We start from the raw sequence: 20,842 nt of genomic DNA, 5'->3' as shown, positions 1-20,842 counted from the left end.
TAAAGACAGCAGCCAAACACTTCAAAGAATCTTAGAAGATTAAGGTTGGAAGGGACCTCAGGAGGTCATCTAGCCCAATTCCCTTCTCAAAGCAGGACCAACACCAACTAAATCATCCCAACCTTGGGTTTGTCAAACCAGGCCTTAAAAACCTCTAAGGATGGAGATTCCACCGCCTCCCTAGGTAACCCATTCCAGTGCTTCCAGATAAATATTCTCACAAACATGCATTAGTTACTCTTTCTCTTTACGTGACTATCATTGGGAACAAAAATTCACTCAAGAATGTCCCTGGGCTTGTTCCTGCAAGATGTGGAAATGCCTTCAACTCCTGTTGACTTCCATAGAAGCAAAGGGTGCTCAGCTCACAGCATCTTCAGGAGTTGTTTGATACTTTGCAGGATCAAGCCCTTAGTGAATAAGAGGAGCTGAATTCAAATTCAATACTGTGGTAGTGGTTTGAACAATACTTTTTTTGTCTTGCTCACTCATCTCTTTAATGGTTATTTAGGGCTAAATGCGGCACCCCTACACATAATTCCAAATGATTTGAAGGACTGCAGGCTCTGTTTCTTAAATCTATGTATACATTTATAATAAACAGAAGAGTTTGACTTTAAATTTTAAATTAACACTTTTGTTTACTGGTTTGCCAAGATATGAAAATAATGATTTTTCTAGTTTTTTAAGGTTTTCTACCATTGTTAGGTTGTTTAAGAGTCTACTGAAAATTCAGAACATATTTTGTATTTCTTAGTACCATTTTGCATATCCAGATATACATGAATGCATAATTAGTAAGTTGGGTTTCTATTTTTCACATTACAAATATTGTTTGGTTTGAGGTCCTTTTAGGAAATAATACTTTCAAACTAAAAACAGCAGAATGCGTACACACTTTTTCTGAAAGTATCAATATAATTAAAAATGAAGTACTACGTATGTTGTTTAATTTCTAGAGAAAATTTTCTAGAGGAAAAAGTTAAGAAACCCCTGCATCTACAACAGAAAAGCTTTCATTATCCTTGTACTTCTCCCCACTCCTAACATTTTTAGTAAGGGAGAGCACCTGAAGTGAGTTCTTTAATTATCAAAGACCTGGGAAAGGAGATGGTCTATTAGTTAAGGCATTGGGTCGAGGAGCAGAGAGATCTGAATTCAATTTTTCTGCCAACACAGACTTCCTTTGTATGAAGAAACCTTGGCAAGTCTTTGGTTTCCAAATCAGTAAAATGGAAATATTGCTTAGCTTGGTAAAGTGCTTTGGTATCCTTGGATGCAAAGCATTGTACAAATACAACTATTTTTTCTTTGATTTGTTCTATTAGAATTTACATCCTTTTGTTTCTCTGTCTAGATCCAGAAATGCAGAGACTTCAGGGAAATATGAGTGTGTGTCAGCAAACTAAGGCTCTCTTATGTAAAAATCTACTGATCAAATGGAGAACGAAATTGCAGACCTTTCAGGCAAGTACAAAAAGATAGTTTGGGAACAAAACAAAAAAAAGCTGGATCATTTAAGAGGGTTATTCTCCCCTCCTCCCACCCCCCACCCCAAAAAAAAAACAGTTTATGTTTGAGAGAGTAGTAAAAGTGAGACAATATTTGAAAAGCCCCAATTGTTGCAGTTTTTTGCAAGGCTTTTGCACTCATCCTAGTTCTTTTTCTCATTGCTGCAACAGACAACAGCAGAAACTCTCTCACCTGTGGATTGTTATAGAAGCCACTCTTCACTTTTTAATAGTTGCTCATGGTTTTGTGGTGACACACAGAGCACCGTCTTCATATTATAGCCACTCATGTAAAAACAGTGACCTTTTTACGAAGAGTTGAGCTCTGTGTTTCATTGACCTAATAGGCAATATTACTCTTTGTATTTGCATTGCTGTAGCTCGGATTTTCAGGCATTAGCAGATATGAAAGTTGTAAGCTCTGAATGATGTTAAAGTGACTATATTCTGCGACAAGATTTAGATTTTACTGAAACTTCATTTTTTGAAGGAAAAACTGTTCCATCTAAAATGTATTGACTGGCGTTATTGTTTATCTGATAATCAGGGAGGAACCATTCTCTCTGAAATTGTTGTTCTGTTCTCACTGCTCATTTACTCTTTTTCCATTACCCAGGAATGGATCCTGTCACTCCTATTTCTCTTTGTGCTGTACTTGGTATCTCTGTTCACATTAAATTACCGGCATCCTGAAGTGCCTCTGGCTTTCCTGGGACGATTAGATGACCCTGCCTATAATGCTACTGGGATTACAGTTGCTTATACACCCATGACAGACAGCACGAGACAAATAATGAATAAAGTGGCTTCAGACTCTGTCATGATAGGTACGTTATGCCCATTAAATATTTAGGTTTGTTATTATTTTAGCTACCGTACCTGTACTGTGTCTTAACATGTTCTGCTAGTATACAATATTCATAAGAACATCAGAACAGTCAGACTGGATCAGACTAACAGTCCATCTAGCCCAGTATCCTGTCTCCTGACAGCGGCTATTTCCAAATGCCTCAGAGGGAAATAAACAGAACAGGGCAATTTTCAGTGATCCATCCCCTGTCATGCAGTCCCAGCTTCTGGCAGTTGGAAGTTTAGGCACACCCTGAGCTATGTGGTTGCATCCTCCTTGAATATATCTACTGTAATTTTTTTTTTAATCCAGTTGTTACTTTCGGCCATCATTCTGTACCATTCGTTGTCACAGATAGTTGTGTATTCATTATCCAATAGCTGTAATTTTCTCTGAATGCTTGTGAGTTTTTTGTTTTAGGAGGAGTGTTAACAGGCCATTCTAGTAACTAATTTTCCATTCCTGATGGATCATGCTAACAAATGTTCACAGTACAGCACAACAGCATCAAGGGAAACATACGTTTATTCCCTTGTGGAATACTCCTGAAATTCAGTTTCATGAAAATATTTAGTAGCCTGATCCACAAGCAATGTTCTGACAAACTTGACTGAACTTTAATAGTTCTGTCATTATTTTAGAAACTTCATTAACTGCACCTTAGAGTCCAGCAGTGATAGAAGGGGCTTCAGAAAGGAAGACAGTGGAGTTGAAATAATAGATGCTTTCCCACTGAATACCTGATTATAAATTAAATTAATTAGCTGCTAGCTGGCATTGCAATTGACATGTGGTGCCAGGTTTGGGTCCTAATAAGAAATAAATAACTCAGATCAGAAACTTTCCTTAGAATGATATTATAAAACTATCTTTAAAAAATGATATAAAAAAACCTTTTGTTGACTGGGAAGCAGAGATGGGTCCTGTGCCATAAACCCGTGATCCAAATTTCAAACTCCCAATAATTAGAGTACAATGCGCTCCCTTTATAAGAATCACACCTAGCCTGGATAATTTGATTCTTATAAGCAGTTGATTCTTACAAGCAGAATTGCAAAGAATGGATTAAATCAACCACTACGTTTTAAACAACTGGCTTTTTAAATTCAATTGAGAAACATCTCATTTACCGTAACTAAATTCTTTAGACTTTAAACATATTCAGCATGGAACAAAACCAACTTCTACCAACCATACCAACATTTTAACTGAGCAACATATTATTATTTATTATTACCCAATCTCTTACCTGGTGCTTTTTTTCAAGGCCATTATTAATACTGTGCAGCATGTTACAACTTTACACAAAGTGTAAGTTACCGGAGCTATATATCTCTTAATGTAAAGATCCAAAGACACACATTTTAAAAATCTCTCACATAAACTGCAACAAATGTAACATACGAAAGTGCATTACACTGACTTTTAGAGTGTAAATATCAATATAAAACAACAAAACAGGTGGTATAACATGAACGTTTATTTCAGCATATCACCATATCTTCCTTTTCGAGGTGATGCAGGAGGTTAAAATCATTGAAGCCCCTGTACAATAGACCATTATTTTTCATTGCATCCTTCATTTGCGTCAAGGATGGGATGATTACCATGTCATCATGAGAGTCCACCTCTGCATCGTTTTCAGATTTCACTTCAAATTGGTCTCTGAACTCAGTCACAATGTCATCATCAGAGACAGGTTGCATAGTAAAAGCATTGTCATCGATGTCTATCCACTCTTCAAATTCATGTCCATTGAGTCCTCTTGGTGGCTCAACAAGAATTGCTTCTGCCATAGTTGCAATCACCAGACCTCCTTTTTTCCAGCAATTGTTGAAGCACTGACGTCCGACCAGGCATTTGCAAGCATTAGAATGGCATCTGAAAGACTGATCTTCCTGCCCATCTTCACAGCAGGAGCTTTGTTGTTCTCATCATCATCAATGTGATGAAACACTGCGAGCCATTTGCTTATGAAAGTATGCCTTATCAGAACTGCCAATTCCCTGGTCACATGGCAGAAGGATAGAAGTTGTGTGTTTTGGGAGGAATTCAGGCTGGATATTCCTCAGTGTTACATCTTTCATCATGTGGGTTGTGCAGATGTCCACAAGTAGCAAAATCTTTGTCCTTTCATGGTCCCAACTTTTGATTCCAGTCCTTCAGCCACTCACCGAATAGATACCCCATCATCCAGGCAGATGACTTGGCAGCATAGTGGACTGGAAGATGTCTCAGATTTTTAAAACACCATGGGTTTTGACTTTTCCTGATGATGAAAAGGTCCTTTTTCTTATCAGTCATGGAACAGGCGACTAGAGCAGTAATTCTTTCTATAGACCTCTTTCCTCCTTTTTTTATTGTCTATTTAAATGTGAGAGTGCCATCAGGCAGGGCTCGAAAGTAAATTCCACTTTCATCTGCATTCCAAATGTTGTCTTCAGCAAAGTCATGTCTCATTTCGATCCACTAATTTTCTAACCATTCTTCACATGATCTAAAGTCCGTGTCTTTGACTTCTCTCTTAAAAACAATCCCATCTTGTTTTTGAAAGCACTCAAACCAGCCAGTGCGTGCCTTGAGGTTGGTAATGCCCAGGGTCACCACCAGTTCTGATTTCTCCATCACCAACAGTCCACATGGGGGGGTATTTCTCTCTCTGGCATTTCTGATCTGCTTTATAAACACGGCCTTGACCATAGGTACCTTGTCTGCCCACATTGTTTTTTGTCTCCATTTTGTACAATGCTCTCCCTGCTTTAAGAATCTTAGACAATGTAAGTTGTGGAATGCCCAATTTCTGAGCTGCATATCTTCGGCTGGTCTTGGGAAGACTATTTCAGGACTCCAGAAGAGGGCATTTTTCATCTGCAAAAAGCATCTTTCTTTTTCCTGCTATGTTGATCGACTCTCACATAAACGGCACTACTTGTTTTTTTACACAGGGATTATGGTTTATACATGTTACGTGCCCAAAAAACGCAAGATGTCATCAAATTCAGAACAGATTTATTGGCTTATTACGTGTCGTTGCTCTTGACTGAATAGCATATTACATGTAGTCATTGTGCCCCTAAGTGATTCTTATAAGTAGAGTATTTTACCATGGTTAGTGTAGAAATGATTTTGTCCCAGTGGTTTTGATCACTGTATGTGGTTGATGCTTATATCAATAATTCTTATAAATGGAGTGTACTGTATTAGAATCTAGGTTTTCAGTCAACCCATTATTGAGATAAGGACCGGCTGCAAAGTTCAGTTGTATATCTACATATGGATTCCACACTGTTTCTAGTAGAAGTTTGCAGGTGTTGGATCCTGGGTGTTTTAGTTTGGGAGTATTTCTATCTTTATGCAGTAGTTATCTCTAGATAACTCTAGGTACATTGCCATCTGTGGAGTAAAATACCTACCTCTTGTTGCATTCACAATTAAACTTAAGATTTTCTTATTAACTTTTTCCCAGCTAATCAAATTGAATGTGACCCAAAGCATCTACAAATATACCTGGCCTAGAGAACAGAAACTCCGAGGGGAAAGAGAGACAGCTGGCAAAACTGGCTATATGTATAAAATTCCTGTGCTCACATTTTCAGTGTTGTAGTTATTGATCATCATGTTTTTTGTATAAACCACAGGTATAAAAACAGAAGTGATGGAAGATGAAAAAGCGCTGGAGGCAGCATGGCTTTTGAATGAGGAAATTGTAGGGGTTGTATTTAACGATGACTTCTCCTATCGCCTCAGATTTCCTCCCGGGAATGTGATTGCTCCAAATGAGCATTTTGGACAGATAGGTAATTAAAAATAAATAAATATGGCCAGATCCTCAGTTGGTGTAAATTAGCGTAGCTTCATTGAAGTGGATTTGGCCCTTAGTCTACATGAGAGTCTCTGACCTAGAAAGAACCACCAATTTAAGTCTGTTTCATTGTTTGTAACAAAATAATAAAATCCAACAACACCAACATTCTTTTATAGATGGTAGAAACTGGTTTGTTTGTTTGTTTGTTTTGGTTTGTTTGTTTTTAAATTGAGGATTTAGGCATATTCCTCCCTTTTACCTGAAATATTCCATCCCACTTGATACGTTACATTCCATTTCAGTTTTTTCCCGTGTCTCATCACATAGGGTCCATGCATGACAGATCAGCCTTGTGGTGTAGATTAATATGCGTTTTATACTTTACTTTTGCCCTGTAGTCTATTTTACACATCCAAATGCACTCCATATAAATAATGAAAATTACTAGCAAAATTTATCAACTGATGGTCGAAGAGGACTGAACTAGCGTCCTCAGGCCTCTGCTCTTTTGGGAGGCTATGTAGTGAAGTGAAAAATTGATTTGGTGTGGAGACTTTGTCTTCACTTTTCACCTTGAACCACAGTTGTTCAGGGCAGGAATGAGGCACTTGAGTGTAGCAGGGTGTGAAAATGCCTTCAGCACTGCAGACAATGGTATACCAGGTTTTTTGGTTTCTTCTTTGGTTTTGGGTTCTGCGTTTTTTGGCCAGCCAAAGATCGCAGTCAAGCAGCTTTTATTAGAAACTTTAAAAACACTAAATCATTGGGCATGTTGTAAACCATCTAAAGCATTAAAATAATATGCCCAGATCCTTAGTACAGAGCTGATCCTGTGCCACTGAAGTAAATGGGAGTTTTGACATTTCCCATGCACATTTAAGGCATTCAGGTGGGGAGCAGTGAGAAAAGAGAGACGCTGTCAGGTGTATCCACTGCAATGGGGTCTTGCTGTTATTACATGGGATGACGCTGAACGAGTCCAATACGCTGCTGATTCTTTGATATTTCCACTATCCTTGGGAGTTCGTTGCTTGCTGCTGTTGCAGAGTTGTTATTGTAGTACCATTAAATCTGAATTTCTTGACTTTTGTGGGATTAAAATTTCAACCTTGATATTGCATTAAAATGTTTGTTGTACACAATTAAGTAATGTGCTTGACCTTTCATCTTTGCAGATTCTTGTTATAACTTTTCAGAATACTGTAACAGTCCAACATATTGGTACAGAGGATTTCTATCACTGCAATCAAGCATTGATGCTGCTATTATAGAAGTAAGCAGAATTCTTGCACTGAAATTATTTTCTGTTTCTTCTTACCTGACCCTTAAACATTAAGCAAAACAAATCCTTCTGTGATCAGGGTTTTTTTATTGCATGGAATTATTACAATGTTAAAAAAAAAAGTGATGGATCATCTTGTGTTGGGAACTTCTACCAAAGAACAAGGTGTGAAATAACTCAGAATCCTGAATGGTTTGCAGAAACTGACTACTTTTACTTTCATCTAGAAAACATGCACCCCTCCTAATCTCTGTGCAAAATTACAATCAGTTTTAAAAGTCACAAAATAGAAATGGTAAAACTTACCAAACGTATTGACACAAAGAACTTCCCATACCACCAGTGAAATGCAACTCACGCTTGCCCAGCAGCATGCGGCCCTAATCCAACTGGAACATCTAGTGGGTACGGACATACAGATTATAGCTGGATGATTATCTTTCAGAAGTAGCCACGGCCACTTTATATCATTTGAATCTGGCAAGGAGGTTTCAACTGTTCTTTCCACTATGGACCGTTGGACTGTAATTAATTACTTTGCCATTTTGAGACTACAGCTCCATTTGGGACTACATTTTAAATCCACTCAGAAGCTAAAGCTAGTGTGGAATACATCGGTCCATTTGGTAATTGGAGTATTTGGCTGCAAGCAGGCTCAACCAATGTGCTGTAATCTGGGCTGGATAGCTGAGGTTTTAGGGTAGGGTTGGTATTGACCTAGTCTAGGTTGGATAGTAGGAAACACTATTTCACTAGGAGGGTAGTGAAACACTGGAATGGGTTATCGAGGGAGGTGGTGGAATCTCTATCCTTAGAGGTTTTTAAGACCTGGTTTGACAAAGCCCTGGCTGGGATGATTTAGTTGGTGTTGGTCATGCTTTGAGCAGGGGTTGGACTAGATGACCTCCTGAGGTCTCGTCCAACCCTAATATTCTATGATTCTATGACCTCTAAAACCCTAAATGGCTTCAGACCTTCTTAAATGAGAGAATGCCTCTCTCCCAGTGCTATGCTGCTGCAGTTAAGATCTGCAGAGGTACTCCCCTCGACCCAAAGGAGGAGCTTTTGGAAGGCTGTTCTCTGTGCGGGCCTCTCTTCTTTGAAATGTGCCCCTTGTCCTTGGTCAACAATGACTCAAATCAGTTAAACTTCAGAGCATGCTGTATGGCGTGCCTTTTTAAGAAACCTGCTGAATGAGCAAATATTGTTAGGGATTGTGTGTCTGGACAGCGGATGGTTTGGTTTATTTTTGTGCTGCGTGGCTGTGTGTTATGGAGTTGCTATTTATTTTGATGATATATCGGTCTTGAAATATTTGGCAAGGGAGCCTAGAGCATTCTGAGAGGTGCCTCTTGTCATTTTAGAAAACGACAAAACATGACAATTGCTCATCTTACTCACTAAAGGTCTGAGAGAGTAGGTACGGGAGCCCTTGCAGCATGTTCTAAGGGCTAAAAAAATTGGGGTTTTTCAGATCAGCATAGGATGCTAATCTCAGAGCTAGAGTCTCACCTCTGAGAATTCTCTTCAGCCAGTCCCCAGCAGACCAAATGTAAGGAATGTTGTCAAGAATGCACAGCCTGATCTCCGCTGTTGGAATGATAAAGAGGAGAGGGGCTATCACTAAGGTAACCTGGCCTCAAAGTTTAGGGGGAAGATTTTAAAAGACACAAGTGGCATTTAGGCAGCTAACTCCCAGTTGCACCTTCAGAAACTTCCCCCATAGGTTCAAATTTGTGAATGCTCAAGAAAGAACCAATTCTTCATGATGGTTTCCATCTACTGAGATATTTACAGGGACATCCTTGACAAACCAGGCCTCAAGGCTTATCTCACGTCTATGTCTCATGGCTTGAAAGGTTTTGGCTGCAATACACAGTGGAAACCATTATAATTTCTAGCATTGGCATAGATTCCAAGGCCAGAAGGGACCCCTGTGATCATCAAGTCTGGCCTCCTGTGTAACGTGAGGTTTAAAGAGCAGTTGATGTTGGTTTATGCTTTAACTTCACCTAATTTCTTTTTAAAGAAACGTTATTTTTAAATGTTTTGGTCGTACATCTCTGCCCTGTTGCCGTTCTGTTCAAGTTCTTATTCTGCACCCATCTCCATTATGGGTCCTAGCACTGGATTTCGTTGCGTGCAACATTATAAACTCAGAGAGGGAGGTTGTCCGCTGAGAAATTTAGTGTTGTCAGTGTTAGTATTAAGACTAACGATTTTATTGTTATGTAATTATCTTGTATTGGGTACCTAGAGTGCCTAGAGGCCTCATTGTGCTAGCACTGTACACATATGTAATAAAAAGACAGTCCCTTGCCCCAAAGAGCTTACAGTCCAGGCATGTGCTCCCAAATGAATTAAAACCAGCAGGGGGAAGAGGAGAGGAGACCAAGACAACACTGAAATGATTGTTTAATATAATAAGCCGCATTCTCAGCACGTCAGTTTCCTAGCTATTGAGCGTTTCGCGGTAGTAGTGAGCTTTAAGGAGGGACTTGAAGGAGGATAGTGTTGTGGCTTTGCAGATTTATCGTGCAGCTCCTCCTAAGAATAAGGGGCAGCCTGGGAGACAGAGTGAAGGTGCTTGAGAGAGAACTGAGCTAGCGTATCATGAAGGCTGCCATTGCTGGGAGAGCGGAGGCATGTGGTCCTGGCTTGATATAACATACAAGAGGTGATAGGTTGAGCCGGGGGTAGGCCTTAAAAGATGGATATGTGGTGTTTGACAGAAGGATGAGAGAGACCCAGAGTAGGGAGGCAGAGAAGTGGTGATGTAATGAAAGCAACATGCTAGGAAGACAACCTCAGTGTCTGTATTTTGAGTAGACCTGAAGGGGGAAGTCTGCATTTCTCAAGGCCAGAAAGGAGAAGGTAGCAGTCATCAGAAATACATGATCTGTTTACAGCACCACTAACATTATTAAGTGACATGTTATAATCCTGTACTATGACCTTATTTCATTACATAAAACTAAATTAAATGCTAACTTGAATTTTTTAGATGACGACAAATCATTCTGTCTGGGAAGAAATGAAATCGATTAGTGGTATCCGTATGGGATCATCATCTGTCATACCATCAATTACCCTGGAATATGGTTTTATCATTTTTATTCTTGCAATGTGTTTCTCTCCATTTATGCACTTTATGTCAATCAGTCTTACAAGAGAAAAAAGGAAGCTCAAGGTGTTGATGAAGACTATGGGGTTACAGGATGCAGCCTTCTGGTGAGTAACACAAGTAGCTGAAGTGCATAGGTTTACTGCCTTAAGTTAATAGTTGCCAAAATACATATATTCTTCAGTATTTGTAAAATGAATTGACAGTTTCCATCCACCTTCTTGCGGGCAGGAGGAACTCACTGAAAGAAAACAGCCAACCTCAATTAGATTGGCATCCCTATGGATAGCCTAAGCGGAGAGGCCAAGGACTGAGTGGACATTACCCCATTACCGTTAGAGGCTGTCCCTTCAGAATGTGATCGAGGTGCATTGTTTGGGATAGCGTATGGAATCTTGCTCTGCTACTGACAGTATTTTTTTGAAGGGGATGGAGGCCTTCTTCAGTTTTCAAGGATGGTATCCTAACAGGAACTCCACTGGAAAACTTTACAAAACAATGCAACTCTTAGGACTTGTGAACCTCTAGTTAATGAGCTGGTGCCCTTGAAAAAGTTACCAAATTGTATTAGATTTTTTTGTGCCTAACATGTATTTACTTAACGTCAGTAGGGACTGTAACAGTGGTAAGGGGGATAAAAGTAGAAAAAAAAGGAATAAACTCTAGAAAGCTAAGCAGAGGTTAGAGAGAGCTGATGATATCATTGATTTTTGCAACCTGAAAGAGAGGCAATGTCATATGAGACCTGTAATAAGACAACATGTGTGGAAGTCAGCTATGAATCTTTTCTTAAAAACCCTGGGACCCATTGTACCAACTAGATCTATGTATAGATCTCTTCTTCTCACAGGGCTGAGGGCTCAGACACTTCCAGGGCATCTTTCTCTCCTGGTCTTTAGACTCTGTGCATACACAGTGGTTGGTTGCAGTTCTGAACATCATCTCTCACTAGACTTATGGAAATGAGGGGGAAAATATAATACAGCCACAGACTGTAGTGTTTTCCCCTTCCCATGCTCTATGAAGTCCTGCCAGGTATAGGAGTCCTGGCAGCATAGTCATAGCTGGCCTGGAGACTCTCAGCTGACACAGATGGATGAGGCTTCCAAGCAGATGGCATTGCAAATCATTGGTCCCCTGATATCTGTGGTGTTTGGGGACAAAGAGTACCTCTATTGGTGGAAAGATTAAGGAGTACAATCTAAGGAAGACCTGGCAGAACTCTCCTCCCCTTCAACCTTCTCGCTCATTTCCCATGGAAGGGACAGATGGGTTCCCAAGCTCATTGTCTGTCAGTCTCCTTTGTATAATGCCTTACTAATGTCACAACTGTACATGAAATCCCTTCCACCCAGGGGCACCTGTTCCAACCCCCCCGGAGTGAACACACCCACCCACAGAATATAGCAAAGGGAGATATTTATTTACAGAGGGATGAGAGGAGAAAAACAACAAGGGGAAATATAGGGGGAGCAGTAGAACAGGGATGCTTCCAAACCAAGGCCCCACAGGCCCAGTGGTAGCACAGTCTGGAAGGGCAGACACTGAGCAACGTGTCTGCACACACAGTTTGGGAGTCCTGAGCAAAGTTCCAGTCCAGGGGTGAGTCACTGGGGGCTCCTGGTTGTCTTCGGTGCCTGTGAAACTTTTCCCCAACAAACCCTTCCGGTGTCCTCTCCTGCCGCTCTCTGCAAAGCCACCCAGAGCGACCACCTCCCTACTTAACTAGCTACAGCCTCCCTCCTTGTTCCCAGTGCAGAGTCACAAGCCCCAGTGCAGCTCTGGGCAGCCATGATACTGGGTCCAGCTCCAGCCTGTCCTCCTCGGGCAATTCCCCCCTGGCACAGTGCTGCTCCTGTCCTGGGCTGTCCCCGATCGGGCCTGTCCTCCTCAGGCAGGTTCTCCCTCCTTCACTTTTCCAGGGCCTGTCGACTGCCCCCCTCCCTCCCTGGAGCTCCAGTGCCACCCCCTGGAGTTTCCTTCCTTTTTTCTTACTCTACCCCTCCCCCCTGGGAAAAGGATTTAAAGGGGCCATGCTCCCTAAATCCCAAAGGGATTACACTAACAATGGGATTTGCCATATGGCTGAAATCATGACAACAGTAATCAATTATCCAGAAAGATAACAATATATTTTCATTTTTAGGTTATCCTGGAGTTTGCTGTATGCTGTTTGTGTTTTGATTATGGCCAGTCTGCTGACAGCTGTCACGATTAATGAATATTTCTACACAAGCAGCTTCTTTCCAGTATTACTTCTGTTTTTCTTTTATGGCATAGCATCTGTAAGTTGGGATTTTAAAATGAAATTTCTCCATGTTCTAAGTTTAAAATTTCTATGAGCCACATTGCTACTAGTCGTAGGGCAGATCGGAGAGTGGCCCAACACTGTAGCTTTTCTGTAGTCACAGTAATTGAAGAAGCGATCTCTCTAAATCTCATTTCATCTCATAATTGGACAATATTTGAATTGCCGTCCAAAGAATTTACAGACACTAGATTCTGTGGGCTATGGACAAAAGTGAATTTTAATCTCAAATCCATCCACAAAGACCAATTTTCTTTACAGAACTTTGAGAGAGGGAACATATAATGTCTGTGCCCATGGAATCCTATAGTTGCCAGTAAATAATGAAATGATTTCTGTGCTGCATGCCACTTTAATTTTATGAAATAAAACTGCCCAAATATAACTCTTTGAATTTCCCCCTTTTTCCCCACTTCCATAGATAGAAGATGAGAGAGTGATTCCACTAAGCTCTTAAACGACAGTAGTCATGATATTGATCAAGATTTCCCACGTGAACATGATTTGTTGGGGGAAGAGTCAACATGGCTATTATAAAGGGAAATCATGCCTCACCAATCAACTAGAATTCTTTGAGGGGGTCAACAAACATGTAGACAAAGGCATTCCTGTGGATATAGTGTACTTGGACTTTTAGAAACCTTTGACCAGGTTCCTCAGCAGAGACTTTTAGGCAGAGTAAGCAGTCATAGGATAAAAGGGAAGGTCTTCTCATGAATCAGTAACTGCTTAAAAGACAGGGGAAAAGGGTAGAACTACATAGTCAGTTTTCAGAATGGAGAGAGGTGAATAATGTGCTGGGACTAGTGGTGTTCAACATATTCATAAATGATCTGGAAAAAGAGGTAAACAGCAAAGTGGCAAAAGTTGCAGATGACGCAGTCTGCTTTGGACCTAACTATCCTGAGTAATTTTGTAAGGAGTTACAAAGGGACCTCACAAAACTGGATGACTGGCAACAAAATGGCAGGTGAAATTCAGTGTTGACAAATGCAAAGCAACGCACACCGGAAAATATTATCCCAACTTCACAGACAAAATGATGGGTCTAAATAGGCTGTTAGACAATTAAAGGAGGATATGGTAGAGGTCTATAAACTCATGAATGGTGTGGAGAAAGTGAGTAAGAAAGGGTTATTTACTCCTTCATATAACACAAGAACTAGGGGTCATCAAATGAAATTAATTAATAGACAACAGGTTTAAAACACACATAAGGAAGTACTTCTTCACACAACACGTAGTCACCCTGTGGCACTTGTTGCCTAGGGATGTTGTGAAGGCCAAAATTATCACTGGGTTCAAAAAGAATTCGATAACGTAGGAATAGCCATAGAGGGTCAGACCAATAGTCCATCTAGCCCCGTACCCTGTTTTCTGATAGTGACCAATGCAAGGTGCTTCAGAGGGAGATAAGCTCATGGAGGAGAGGTCCATCAATGGCAATTAGCAAAGAAGGTCATGGAGGCAACCCCATGCTCTGGGTGTCCCTACCCTCTGACTGCCAGAAGCAGGGAGTGGATGACAGGATGAATCACTCAGTAATTGCCCTGTTCTGTCCATTCCCTCTGGAGCACCTGGCATTGGCAACTGTTGGAAGACAGGATACTGGGCTAGCTGAACCCTTGGGCTGACCCAGTATAGCCGTTCTTATGTTCTTAATTAATTGACTAGAGATACGTTTACTTGTGCAAGTACAAATATTATTTATTGATGATACTTGGTCACATGCAAGCATGAACAGAGAAACCGCCTGGAATTAACCATTTCTAGTGTTACCTAAAACATGAAGGTTATCTTCTCCCGAGCTTTGACGTTACTGATGGATGTAGAGCTAACCTGTTTTCTTTACCCTAATTATTGTCAGCACCTTAATTTTTCATCATTTTTCTGTGCCAAAAAGAGTATTAAAAACCCCACAAAATTATGTGAATCAGTTAAGGAGAATTTAAGAAAACAAAAAACAAACCAACCAACCCAACAAAAAATTAGGCCTTCATTGGGGGCGGGGGGAGGGGTGTTACCTGAAATCTGGATGTGTATTAAATTAGTAGGTGAAGAAAATGGAACAGTCCCAGAAAAAAGAGAGAGTTTATAAGTGAAATTGACTGAAACAATTTTACTAAAAGGACACCCAGCTACTATGTAAAATAAAACACACACACAATTAATATAATACACATATATACCCTAGAGCACGGGGTCTCAATCTTTTTCTTTCTCAGGCTTTGGCTTCAGCCTCAGGTGGCGGGGTCCCAGGCTTCAGCCCTGCATGGCGGTGCTTTGGTTTTCTGCCCTGGGCCCCAATGAGTCTAATGTTGGCCCTGCTTGGCAGCCCCCCTAAAACCTGCTCGTGGCCCCCCAGGGGGCCCCAACCCCCTGGTTAAGAACTACTGCCCTAGAGACCCTGAATATGGGTTCGTTTCAGTCAGGGCCGGCTCCAGGGTTTTTGCCGTCCCAAGCAGCAAAAAAAAAAAGCCGCAATCGCGATCTGCGGCACTTTGGTGGCAGCTCTACCGCTGCCACTTCATTCTTCAGCCGCAGGTCCTTCCCTCCGAGAGGGAGCGAGGGACCCGCCGCCGAAGAGCCCGACGTGCTGCCCCTTCCCCTTGGCCGCCCCAGGCACCTGCTTGCTGTGCTGGTGCCTGGAGCCAGCCCTGGTTTCGGTCTGAAGTGTTTACAACAAGTCAAGTCATGAACTTCTGCAGATAGGCCACGTCTTACGGTGCTGCACAGGTGCAGCTCCCACTGACTGTAGCCTCTCCAGCTTGTCTCCTAAAGGCCAACTCTTAACTCAGTGGCTCTCCCTAGCATGTCCGACACAATGTGTATGATGCATTTTAAACCTCTGATGGAAATGTGTTCCGCTAACTGGAAGCTTCCTTATCTGCAGATCCACTTCTATTTCATGCTCAGCTCCCTCTTAAAGAAGCCTAAAGTCACCAGCTCTGTTGGAATCCTCCTCACCTTTTTCTCTACATGTCTGAGCTTTATTACATTGGTGAAAAAACTTCCTGCACCCTTGGAATGGGCTTTGGGTCTCCTCTGCCCCTTTGCCTTTATTACTGGAATCTCAAAGGTATGGTGAATTATTTGGAGCACACATGCAGGAAAGCTGTAGCTGGTAGCTAACTGGCTGTCTGTGCCTGACAGTTGCCAGGCTAGGATACTGCTTATTATGTACGATGGTAGTATTTAACGGTGCCAGTGTTCTAAGTGCTGTACAAACACTGCCCCAGAAAGTTTGCCGCTCGCTAGTTTTCAAGTGTCCAGCAAGTGCAGTTTTCATGCATGCCTACACGTTGGTGAAAAACTGTCCGTTTGCTACAGTTTCCCCATATGAAGAAAGCAATCATGACATGTGAATGTAATTTGTCTGTACTGGATTATATTGCCTCCAATAGAAAAGTCTGACATATGCCCCAAAATGATGATATGAGGTTGTACTTCGCTGGTGTGAATCTGTTTCTAGAGCACTTTTGAATGAAAGCTTACACACTGCCTCTTGTTAGTAGAAATGTCTTTCTAGTGAGGAAAAGAAACTAAAAGGAGGGTGGGGGGAATATAGTGCTGGACTTCCCAAAGCAACTTTGGATAACTGCGTTGCATAAATTTCATCAAAATTCTGAGCTTATGTGCCTAGTTTTTCAGCTGAAGATTCTTAATCTTTGTTTTTTTTCCTTTCAGATTTTACATTTAGAAAAATATGGAATAGGTTTCTATTTTTCTAACATTATGGAGGAATCATATGCTGTATTTACAGCCTATGTCATACTGATATTTGACAGTGTTTTATATATGCTCTTGGCGATCTATTTTGATAAAGTTTTGCCTGGTAAGTATATTTATAATTAAAATACCGTATGTGTTCTTTTATACATACACGTGCTCTTATAATTCTCTCTCTCTTCCCCTAGGCCCCCTGCCCCCACTTGTTTCAAAGCAGTACAAGTAATGATAGAATAACACTGAACGAAGGAAAATGCAGAATTAGAATTTACCATCCCACATCGGGTGGATCTGCTAATGTCTCTTTCATCTGTAACTGGTGTTAAACAATATTTCCAGACAACAGACTATGGATTGCGTGTGGATTCCTAGATAAGCCCACATCTCATAAGGAGCCCCTTTGATCCCCTCTTCCTTGTCCTCTTCAACCAAGAATCAGCTTTCATATCACACTTTAGGTAGCCTCAACCTTTAAAGTAAAATTAATAGAGGCAAGCTATTAGCTTGTTGTTCAGATTTGGCTGATGTTCGCAGCTGCGAATACTAACAGTCATATGAAATTTGGACCCTTGAATATGAAAATATCATCCAAAGCTGAATGTCCCACTGCTCCAGTACGTGCTCTCTGGCATCATAAGCTGTACAGAACAGAGTTAAGGCAATCCAGAGCCCCTGCGACATGCCCCTGCTCCCCACTTCCAGTGTTAGCGGCATTCCCCACCCCTCCCTGTCCCCCAGCAGCAGAACCTCCCTTTCCCCCAGGGGTAGTAGCAAGTAAGGTCATATACAAAACTTATCCCAGCAGCCAGGGTGTTTCTGCTTGCCTGGGGCCCACTGCACTCTTTCCTCCTGCCATGTGCACAGTGGGTGAGAGCCCTCAAAGCAGTCCTGGAGCAAACCCCTGTTGGAATGGGTCAAACCCCTCACACCTATAGACTCAGGTGGACGTTTCTGCATTCGGTTTCCTTCAGGTCACATTCTCAGCATTTCCTTTGCAATGACAAGGACTCAAAACAGATGTTTTTAAATGGTGTCTGAGATTCAGAGGTCATTAAATGATTCCAGGAGCCAGAGCCCTAAGCACAGCCCTGTAGTGCCTGTGCCTTAACCCAGCTCTGTGACGAGAGCAGACAAGGCCAGGGAAGCTAAAGAAATACCAATGACGTGCTCCTACCTCTTAAGCCATTGCTGTCAGCCTGAGAAACTGGCCAAAATTATTCAACCATGTTTGAGAAATGTGATTTCCCCCTTCACCTTCCATTTTTCCTGTGTATCTTCTCATGATAGCTTAAATCCTGAACCCAGCACCTGGTGCTAACAGCTAGGACAGCCACTTGAGAGATTAACCATGGCCTGATCCTCGGGCTGAAGCTGCAGGACAGAGTCTACTTTAGCCTAATGATTAAAGTAACCTGAGTAGAGGCTTTACATGAATCGCCTGTGCTGAGGGATGGGTGGAAACATCTGCAGAGCAGTGGATTTCCTCCTGTCTCTTAAGTGCTGTTATGCCCAGAATGGATTCTGTAACACATGGGAGTGTGAACCCAACCACACAAAGCCCTCCTATTTTGCTGGAGAGATGTACCAGTTCTTCTAACAGTTGGTCTTTTGTGGCTGTAGAGGGCTGGATTTGCCCAGTGCTGAAATCAAGAATGAGTCAGATGTTTAAAGGTAATTGGGGGCCGCAAGATGCCAAAAGGTGCCTAATGGGATTTTTAAAGGTGCTAAGGGCCTAGGCACATTTAAAAATCCTGCTGGGTGCCCATCTGCATCGTTAGGCGCATAAATACCTTAAAAAAATTGATGCTAGAAGTGTTTAATGCCATGAATTAGGCTTTAGTCTACTATGCCTGGATAAACTAAAGATTCATCATCTTTGTTCCCAATTAGACAAATACGGTATGAAATATCCCCCTTTGTTCTGCCTGAAGCCATCATACTGGTGTAAAAGCAAGAGAGGTTATGCTGATAAGAGACCCGAAACTGAACAAAACCATGAACGTATCTTCAATGACAACATGGAGCCAGTGCCTCCAGAGTTTGATGGGAAGGAAGCCATCAGGTAAAACTCTACTGCATATAAGAAAAAACCTATAGATTACATATTGGTATCGGAGGATTAGCAGAGCTCACCTGCAGCTGTTGCTATCCCTGCTCTAGCTATCAATTTAGCTTTACTTCAGCCTACTCCACTTTCCCTACGTGGGATTTTTGCGAGAATACGTTCTTTCACAAAGCGCTGTTACCATGCAGATGAGATTAGGAACCAAATCAGGCCAGTCATTCATGAACTGAGCCAAATTGTAAATTGGTTTTGTGATGCTAATTTTGTCCAAAAATAACTATGGTGGGGGGAACCCAAACTCCTTATACCTGCAACCTACTTCAGATCTGATCTCCAAAGCCTTCAAAGGTAAAAGGACAATCTGATGTAACGTTATATATTTATACATGAAGGAGCTGATCTTCCACCCTGTGTAGACATTGACACTTGTGAAAGGGGATTGTAAGGGTACGTCTACACTACCCAGATCGGTGGGTAGCGATCGATCTATCAGGGGATTGATTTATCCTGTGTAGTGTAGATGCGATAAATCGATCCCTGATCGCTTTCCCGTTGACTGCTGAACTCCAGCAGTGCGAGAGGTGGAAGCAAAGTTGACCGGGAAGCCACGGCACGCCGCGAGGATGCAAAGTAAGTAATTTTAATTCGATCTAAGATCTAAGACTTCAGCTATGCTGAAGATGCGTATTTTAGATCGATTTCCCCCCCCCCCCCCAGTGTAGACCAGGCCTAAAAGGCTACCAGATGAGGTATACATTGCCTTGCACAGGTGTAAATTACTAGGGAGGTAGGGTGATCTAGTGGAGAGAGCACTGGACTGGAAGTCCAGAGACCTGAGTTCTATTCTGGGCTTTGCTGTTTGTTGACTGACCTTGGGGAAGTCACTCTGCTGCCCTGTGCCTCAGTTTCCCCATCTGTAAAATGGGGATAATGTTACTGACCTCCTTTGTAAAGCACTTTGAGATCTACTGAAGCAAATCATTATATATGATCAAGGTGGTATTATTTATTATGGCGCAAGGCAGTATTTACTCAATAATTGGAATCCAGTGCTAATGATAACTTGCTTCCCTTCCTTTAGACTCAACAATATTAAAAAAACATATAAAACAAAGAGCAAGAAAACAGAAGCTTTGAGAGGTAGGAAAAGTTTCTTAAACCTTTTTGCTTGGATTTTAACTAAAAATGAACCCAATCAGTTCTGAAATCTTAGGGCTGCTCTTTTCTTATTGTGAGACGATACCGTAATTCTGCTTATCTGTACTTATTAACATGTAAATCTAGGGACATTGCAAATGTTTTCTTTGCAACATTTCATCCCTGTTAAATAAGAAGAAAAAATAGTAGCTGTAAAAAATGTTGAAATCAAAAGGTGGAAGAAGTAAAGAAGCCAAATTTGTATCCACCATGAGTGTTTGAAAGACTATCTTTACTAAGAATAAAAGGGAGTGAGCATTGTAGGAACAGAGTAAAGCAATTTAAGATATTTCTAGAAGTTATTACATCTGTCTCTCTTTTAGGGTGACCAGATAGCAACTGTGAAAAAATGGGACCTATTTAAGAAAAAGTCTCAAAAAACAGGACTGTCCCTATAAAAACGGGACGTCTGGTCACCCTCGTCTCTTTCCCCCCCATTGCACCCTCTTTACTAATATAATGAAAAACTTCTTGCAAGTTTGAACCTGGTTACTGAAGATGTAACTCACATTATGGGTTCTGAATTTCTGACTTTGCTTATCTCTTCTTAGACAGAAATCTTATTTCTTTAATTGTCATGTTTGGCGCCTGGACACCAGACTTTGGTGATGGGCACATAGAAAGAGACAGGAAGGACTTGATTTACTTCACAAACTTTAATCCTAACATAATACTATTTTTCTACTAGGTTTGTTCTTAAATATTTATGAAGGCCAGATCACTGCGTTACTTGGTCATAGTGGAGCTGGAAAAACTACTCTACTAAATATCCTCAGTGGACTTTCCCAGCCATCAGATGGTACGATGATACACTTCTAAACTGAAAGGAAGAACGTGCTTGATTTCAAATTTTAGCGTGGTAGCCTTGTTAGTCTGTATCAGCAGAAACGAGAAGTCCTTGTAGCATTCCCCAGCTGCTCACCGCACTCGGCTCCAGACAGCCCCAGTTCCTGCCTCAGCACAGCTGCGGC

At 41.4% G+C, this 20,842-nt stretch overlaps 1 protein-coding gene across 1 annotated transcript in view; it reads left to right on the top strand.

Annotated features, from left to right (window-relative positions):
* The window catches only part of LOC120383139, a 124,498-nt gene that overhangs the window by 4,832 nt on the left and 98,824 nt on the right, over positions 1 to 20,842 (top strand). Inside the window, exons 2-12 of the mRNA XM_039500760.1 lie at positions 1,358 to 1,467; positions 2,128 to 2,338; positions 6,000 to 6,158; positions 7,342 to 7,439; positions 10,453 to 10,679; positions 12,719 to 12,857; positions 15,774 to 15,959; positions 16,568 to 16,715; positions 18,500 to 18,671; positions 19,756 to 19,814; positions 20,560 to 20,670. Of these exons, the coding sequence (XP_039356694.1) occupies positions 1,366 to 1,467; positions 2,128 to 2,338; positions 6,000 to 6,158; positions 7,342 to 7,439; positions 10,453 to 10,679; positions 12,719 to 12,857; positions 15,774 to 15,959; positions 16,568 to 16,715; positions 18,500 to 18,671; positions 19,756 to 19,814; positions 20,560 to 20,670 (1,612 nt within the window). The 5' untranslated portion in view covers positions 1,358 to 1,365. The remainder of the gene's footprint in view (positions 1 to 1,357; positions 1,468 to 2,127; positions 2,339 to 5,999; positions 6,159 to 7,341; positions 7,440 to 10,452; positions 10,680 to 12,718; positions 12,858 to 15,773; positions 15,960 to 16,567; positions 16,716 to 18,499; positions 18,672 to 19,755; positions 19,815 to 20,559; positions 20,671 to 20,842) is intronic.

This window comes from Mauremys reevesii, linkage group 15 (assembly GCF_016161935.1).
Source record: "Mauremys reevesii isolate NIE-2019 linkage group 15, ASM1616193v1, whole genome shotgun sequence".
Taxonomy (NCBI): Eukaryota; Metazoa; Chordata; order Testudines; family Geoemydidae; genus Mauremys; species Mauremys reevesii.
The sequence above is the reverse complement of the archived record's forward strand: the minus strand, read 5'-3'. Positions and strand labels throughout refer to the sequence as shown.